The sequence below is a fragment of the Poromitra crassiceps genome (genome assembly GCF_964638095.1).
Source record: "Poromitra crassiceps genome assembly, chromosome: 8".
Classification (NCBI taxonomy): domain Eukaryota; kingdom Metazoa; phylum Chordata; class Actinopteri; order Beryciformes; family Melamphaidae; genus Poromitra; species Poromitra crassiceps.
Window position 1 is genome coordinate 41,532,312 of NC_139629.1, and position 7,500 is coordinate 41,539,811.

A 7,500-nucleotide genomic window follows, 5' to 3' on the forward strand; every position below is an offset into this window, starting at 1 on the left:
CGTACCCTCCAAACTACATGCTGTTTATCACATCAGCTGTGATAGACGTACCCTCCAAACTACACGCTGTTTATCACATCAGCTGTGATAGACGTACCCTCCAAACTACATGCTGTTTATCACATCAGCTGTGATAGACATACCCTCCAAACTACACGCTGTTTATCACATCAGCTGTGATAGACGTACCCTCCAAACTACACGCTGTTTATCACATCAGCTGTGATAGACGTACCCTCCAAACTACACGCTGTTTATCACATCAGCTGTGATAGACATACCCTCCAAACTACATGCTGTTTATCACATCAGCTGTGATAGACGTACCCTCCAAACTACATGCTGTTTATCACATCAGCTGTGATAGACATACCCTCCAAACTACATGCTGTTTATCACATCAGCTGTGATAGACGTACCCTCCAAACTACACGCTGTTTATCACATCAGCTGTGATAGACATACCCTCCAAACTACATGCTGTTTATCACATCAGCTGTGATAGACGTACCCTCCAAACTACACGCTGTTTATCACATCAGCTGTGATAGACGTACCCTCCAAACTACATGCTGTTTATCACATCAGCTGTGATAGACGTACCCTCCAAACTACATGCTGTTTATCACATCAGCTGTGATAGACGTACCCTCCAAACTACATGCTGTTTATCACATCAGCTGTGATAGACGTACCCTCCAAACTACATGCTGTTTATCACATCAGCTGTGATAGACGTACCCTCCAAACTACATGCTGTTTATCACATCAGCTGTGATAGACGTACCCTCCAAACTACACGCTGTTTATCACATCAGCTGTGATAGACGTACCCTCCAAACTACATGCTGTTTATCACATCAGCTGTGATAGACGTACCCTCCAAACTACACGCTGTTTATCACATCAGCTGTGATAGACGTACCCTCCAAACTACACGCTGTTTATCACATCAGCTGTGATAGACGTACCCTCCAAACTACACGCTGTTTATCACATCAGCTGTGATAGACGTACCCTCCAAACTACACGCTGTTTATCACATCAGCTGTGATAGACGTACCCTCCAAACTACATGCTGTTTATCACATCAGCTGTGATAGACGTACCCTCCAAACTACATGCTGTTTATCACATCAGCTGTGATAGACATACCCTCCAAACTACACGCTGTTTATCACATCAGCTGTGATAGACATACCCTCCAAACTACACACTGTTTATCACATCAGCTGTGATAGACGTACCCTCCAAACTACATGCTGTTTATCACATCAGTTAGTTGAAATACCATTTTTCCTCCAACATGCATCAATAAGGCCATTTACTTTTATTTAAATTACATTATTTTGAAAGTTCTAACCGGAAGTTGATCCGTTTTATTCTGGCTAACCTGAGCAAAGTGCTCAGGGAGGAGGGAGGGGGAAGACATGTACCAGGAAAAGGAAATCTGAAAGTGTCAATGGCCTATTTTTAGCATTTAACACACACTGTTTACCTGTGTTTGAAAACCCAGCATATAAGTGGTCATTTTCATGTAAAAAAGGTATTACATAACAGCTAACAGAAAGGAGGGCATGAACCCTTAAACTCTCTCTCTCTCTCTCTCTCTCTCCCCCTCTCTCTCTCTCTCTCTCTCTCACACACACACACACACACACACACACACACAGCGTGACTAACAAGTGAAAGGTTTTTGGGGGGGGGGGTCTGGGGGTTTACTGAGGCTGAAGCTGCTCTTTGTCCTCTGGCCCCAACCACGTCACTACAGCTGCCGGCCTCTGCTTACTGTGTGTGTGTGTGTGTGTGTGTGTGTGCGTGTGTGTGTGTGTGTGTGTGTGTGTGTGTGTGTGTGTGTGTGTGCGCGCACGAGTGTGTGTGCATGTCAGAGATATAAGACAGAAAGCGGAAAAGACTGAAAAAGAGAGTAGTGTTTAAGTTTGCCAGATAGAGAGTAAAGGGATGAGGTTTTTGTTAAGTTCATTGCTTTGATGAGAAGTTTTCTATTCTATTCTCCATCTATTCTATTCTATTTGTCATTCCATCTCTCTAAGCAAAGTGTGAAAATGTGTCAGCTGAGGACTTCAGTTACCTTCTGTCCTTCAAAAAAGTCCCATCATTATGTGGGGAGGGAGAGGTGGGTCACCTACATATATTTTGGGAGTGCCAAAGACTATACTCTTTCTGGGAAAATGTGTCAGTTACCATCAAGAACATTTTGGGATATGAACTACCTAAAGAATTCAAGAAGATGTATCTCGGAGATATAAATGACTGTGTTGATGTTGAAGATAGGTATCTAGCCAAGATATTACTGATAACTGCCAAGAAAGCAATAACCAGAAAGTGGTACAAAACTGAACCCCTGACAGTGGACCAGTGGTTGGAAATTGTAAAAGAGATATGTATTATGGAGAAATTAACATATAAGATCAGAGTGAGAGAGGATGTTTTTGATAGAAAGTGGGAAAAATGGTTGACTTATGAAACAATAGAAAATACACACCAGTAATGTTTTAATTTATACTTGTTCTGACTTCCGTTTATGTTTGTTTTTCTATCTTTTTTTTTATTGACAGAAAACTATTGATCAACATGCAATGTAAACTTGTTGTATACAAAAACTGAAACTTAATAAACATCAAAGTGTAAAAAAAAAAAAAAAGTCCCATCATCACTTTGTGCCATCACTCATTTTGAACTTTTTGTTTGTTTTCAGTGTAACTCTCCATCATCATGTGACCTGAATGTCAATGTTTGCACTCCGCTCACTCCTTCAGACTCAATGGCACCTGGCCTTAGAGCCTATCTGTCTAATGCTGTTTGTGTGTGCGTACGTGCGTGCATGTGTGTGTCTGCGCCTGAGAGCCTATCTGTCTAATGGTGTTTGTGTGTGTGTGTGTGTGTGTGTGTGTGTGTGTGTGTGTGTGTCTGCGCCTGAGAGAGAGAGAGCTGGAGATGAAAGGAAAGAGAGACTTCCCTGCTGCCTGTCTGCTGACTCTGAAGTACTTGGGGGCGCGCTTGATTTATCTACCCACACACCTGAACGCCTTTCAATGGGAACAGATCACTCACAATGTCTCCCACACGTAGGTTTGTTTGTAGTGGTCCACTATGATATTCAGAAAGACACACACGCACACATAACCTTGGTTTGTTGGGCGTGTAAAAACGTATCACCTCATGCATTTTATTTTTTTATTTTTTTATGACGGCAGAAGAAACATCGTGCACAAACGTTTCATTTAGTGCCGTCTTCAGTGTGTTATACGAGGATGAAGAAAGCAGTTGTTCGGTGTGTGTTCAGTCTTCCTGAGTGCGGACCTTTTTGTGTTTTTGAGTGTTAAGCTTAAGACATACTCCAGGAAGGCAGCGCGAGGCGGAGCTCCGCAAACCGGGAGTGCACTCTGTGCTCGGGCCGAGGTGTTCATACTCAGAGCGCTGCTCAGAGCACCGCTGTTTACATAGCACAGTGAATGGTCCATGATAAAGTCAATGAAACGCAATTAAAAGTCAATGGAATGCCATTATGTTCAGTAGACTGCGGTTTCACTCTCAAACGATTGTATCAGCACATGAATAGAATCGCCAATCTTGTTTTTATTGAATGGAAAATAGGCCTAGATCTCTCTCTCAACACAGCACATTACTCGAAATGACTAAAAACGAACAGTTAGAAATTAAAGTTTACCACATGGATCAAGAAATGTGGTCAAAACATGGCTCATTGTACTTACTTCTTTATTTCATTTCTCTTCCTGTCTCTCCCTGCAAAGCGGCACGGTGCGCTGCTAGAAAAATCTGGCGACACGCACTTACGGCTGCGGTGGCCTCGCCCCCACCACGATGACGTCATATTGGCCGCAAGGCCCTCGCGGTTGTAAGCGCGCGTGGAGTATGTCCCGCCCTTTACACACACTCCCACATTCCCAATGAAATCACATCAAGCCTGCACTGTTTACAGCTCAGGCAAACCTCCTGGAAGCACAGTCGTTAAGATCAAAGAGATGCATGCAGGTATAAACAGAGGCAATCAACCAATCAATCATGTGGTATTTCACAGCAGTGCCAGGGTTTATGCTCCTGTAATGTTGTTGAGGGAGTTTAAAGCTAACCCTGCGAGGCAGCTGGATTCACGCGAGAAGTGTAAAGCTATAATAAGTTAACTTTTCTGACCACTTGGACCCCAGGAAGACTAGCTGACGTCTAGGCGTCAGCTAATGGGAATCCTTTTTAATAAACAATAATAAACAATAAACCACTAGAGGCCGACAGAAACATCAACAGGTTTGTAAATAACCCACAGCAAACCCACTGCACTACAGAAGCCTTCTAAGGCAGTGGTTCTCAAATGGGGGTCCGCGGACCCCCAGGGGTCCGTGGCAATTTGCCAGGGGGTCCACGAAAAGTTTTCAGGAAAATACAAATAAAAACGTTTTTGTTGTTGCAAAAGCTTCATAGTTCAACAAAACTATGTTATGCTTTAAATCTAAAATGGGTCATGGATTACATTCTAATCTAACAAACCTATCAATTTAAAAGTCAAGCACGTTACCGTGGAAACAATTAAGCTTAGTCCAAAATCACAAATCAGAATGAGGGGGTCCCCGGTATATTTTCTATCTTGCAGGGGTCCTTGGCTGAAAAACATTTGAGAACCTCTGTTCTAAGGGACAGATAGCGGACTTTGGAATTAAACTACACACACAAAAATGTTTTCCTTCGCGCCATCCCTTCCTTACATTTTTCCTGGTGATGTTCCGCACGTCGTGGACGTACTGGATCTTTCCTTCATGTCTGACCACGCCCACTGAGATGGAGTCCTCACACACCTCCGACGCTATGTACTGGTCCACCTTGAACCCCAGGTCCCTTAACACCAGGTAGCCTGGGAGTGGACGGACACACACACACACACACACACACACACACACACACACACACACACACACACACACACACACACACACACACACACACACACACACACACACACACACACACACACACACACACACACACACACACACAGTATGTAGGATGAATTGTTGCGTTTCAGTTAATTGAACCATCAAATGACTGCAATTCCACCATGAGATTACATCAAATCATCCAATCAAAATCATTGTTACTATGCTATGTTACTAAGTTCAAAGGCTATCTGTTTCTATCTCTGTCTCGCTCTCTCTATCATACACACACACACACACACACACACACACACACACACACACACACACTCACCGGTGGCGATGCCATCAAACAGGGAGAGGACTCTGATTGGTCGTCTCTGTTCTGCAGGGACGGCCGCGTAAATCTTTGGCTTGTCCTGGAGGACAGAGACAGGAAGACACGGGGAGATGATGACATTATATACGCTTAGTCGGCGTTCTTATCCAGCAGAAGAATAGCCAGAATACTCTTTTCAGAAAGTTCTGACTTCTGGACTTCCCCACAGCTGTGCAACAGTCTATGACACTGGGGACAACTGTTGCCAAAAAACTCATTCTGAAAGAATGGAAGTCCCCCTCTTCACCTTCTTTTCAACTGTGGTTGACGGACATGATCTCTGTCATAAGGATGGTGAGGCTCAGATCGCTGAGAGCCAACTCACTTCATACGTTTCTAACTATTTGGGACCCGTTTCTGGCATACCTCGACGAGGTTCCCCTTGGAGCCCCTGAGTGGGACCCCATGTGCAACGTTTCTTACAAGCACATAAGCACACTATATGGATGGTAGCACAAAAATTATAATTGTCGATTATTATATGTATGTTTTTTCTTTCCTTTCCTGTGTCTGAGCTTGTTCGTTTGTTTTGTTTGTATATTGTTACAATTTTAAACTTTAAATAAAATCTATTAAAAAAAAAGTTCTGACATTTTTCTAGGAGGATATCACACCACTAGAAACTGCAACTTCATTCTTTCTGAAGAAATATGGACAGCGCACATTCCTGAATGACAGATTATCTTTTGGCCGATTCTTCGATGAAGAGAGGAAAGCACCTTCCATTTCGTTACTGCTCAGCTGAGTAGAAAAGAAGACTTTACTCGTTGCAGACTGGCCAACGCTCCTTTGCTCGCTGCCCACACACTTCTAATAAAGAACGTACAATCTTGCGAAACTCATTAAATTAAGAGGAATTCCTCCCATGATCAGATTCCCTAAAATAATAGTAGTTTGACCTCGAAGTTAACGCAACCTTCTGATCTGACGTACTGTCTCACTACTGTCACATTACTTGACTTGACCTTTCCTCCCTCGTTCGATCACTTTGCGTTTCGTTGGCAGCTGGTGCTGCTTGTTTCTCCCTCAGGTTCACATCCCTGTGTTGCGTATCAGATGTTTGGATGAACTGGATGTTGTGTTTTGCTGCCACACAAAGTTCACAACGGAGCAGTTCTTCACATTCTTCTTCCTTGACTGAGGTCAATTCAAAGTATAATGGGAGAACTGCAGCTGCTAAAGGTCCATGTCTCTGCCTCATCCTCCATCTTTTGTTTTGCTTTTTTACCTAATAGAGCACACTGCATGAAATAGGCCACGCCCATCACGGGGGAAAGCTCTCCGTTCACTTCCACACACCAGCGTCATCTCCGTTCACTTCCACACACCAGCATCATATTCCTTGAATTAAACATAGCTAAAAGCTGTTGTGTGGTGGGCTGCGCAGACAACAAATGTAAAAAAAATCACCAATTAAAGTTTGTTTGTACTCCCAAGCAAACCAAGGAAGCCATTGAGAATTGGCGAGAAGAAAAATATGGATGTTGCTGTCAGTGAAGTTGGAGTGTTCATCTTCCATATATATGATCTTTGTGTGCAACACCTGACCATGCACGCGACATAGGAGAACGCCAAGATTGGGGGTGGGAGTTTTTGTTTCCCCCCGTTTTGGGCGTGTTTTCTGAACGATGACGCGCTCTCTATAGTCCATGTAAACATGCTGCATTTCCTTAGAGACCCCCAACAGACACGTTTTTAAGTACAGTATGTAAAAAATACTCTGCTATGCTTCTTGTTTTGTTTAACATGGTTTTCCCACATAAAAAAGTGAAAAAAGAATCTGAAAATGTGAAAAGGGACTGGAAGCACATGCACACATTCTTTCTCCCTCGTTGAGGAATTCTTTATCTATATTCAAATATTCAAATATCACAGGGACAGGAAGTAAGTTCAAGAAAGATGTTCAGCTTGCCTCCATCTAAAATAAGAGAGCATTTTTCTTAAATCTCTTGCAGATCTTGAGGAGGTGATTCATGCTATTATCTCAGCCCGCTCAGACTATTGTAATTCCCTGGACTCCTCCTGTGGGAGCCGGAGCTCTCTGTGCCGTCTGTGGCTGGTGCAGAACGCAGCTGCAACACGTTGAACCAGATCCAGGCAGAGCAAACACATCGCTCACCGCACCACATGCATCCAATAATCATTTATTGGTTTGAATGATAATACTAATCAAAAACTTTAATATGAAGTTCATGATTATTATTATCATTT

General features: G+C 43.1%; 1 protein-coding gene across 1 annotated transcript in view; it reads right to left on the reverse strand.

Annotated features, from left to right (window-relative positions):
* The window catches only part of dnmt3bb.1 (DNA (cytosine-5-)-methyltransferase 3 beta, duplicate b.1), a 68,918-nt gene that overhangs the window by 9,058 nt on the left and 52,360 nt on the right, over nucleotides 1-7,500 (reverse strand). Inside the window, exons 15-16 of the mRNA XM_083641991.1 lie at nucleotides 5,245-5,329; nucleotides 4,743-4,888 (exon numbers count right to left, since the gene is read on the reverse strand). Coding sequence (XP_083498117.1) covers nucleotides 4,743-4,888; nucleotides 5,245-5,329 — 231 coding nt within the window. The remainder of the gene's footprint in view (nucleotides 1-4,742; nucleotides 4,889-5,244; nucleotides 5,330-7,500) is intronic.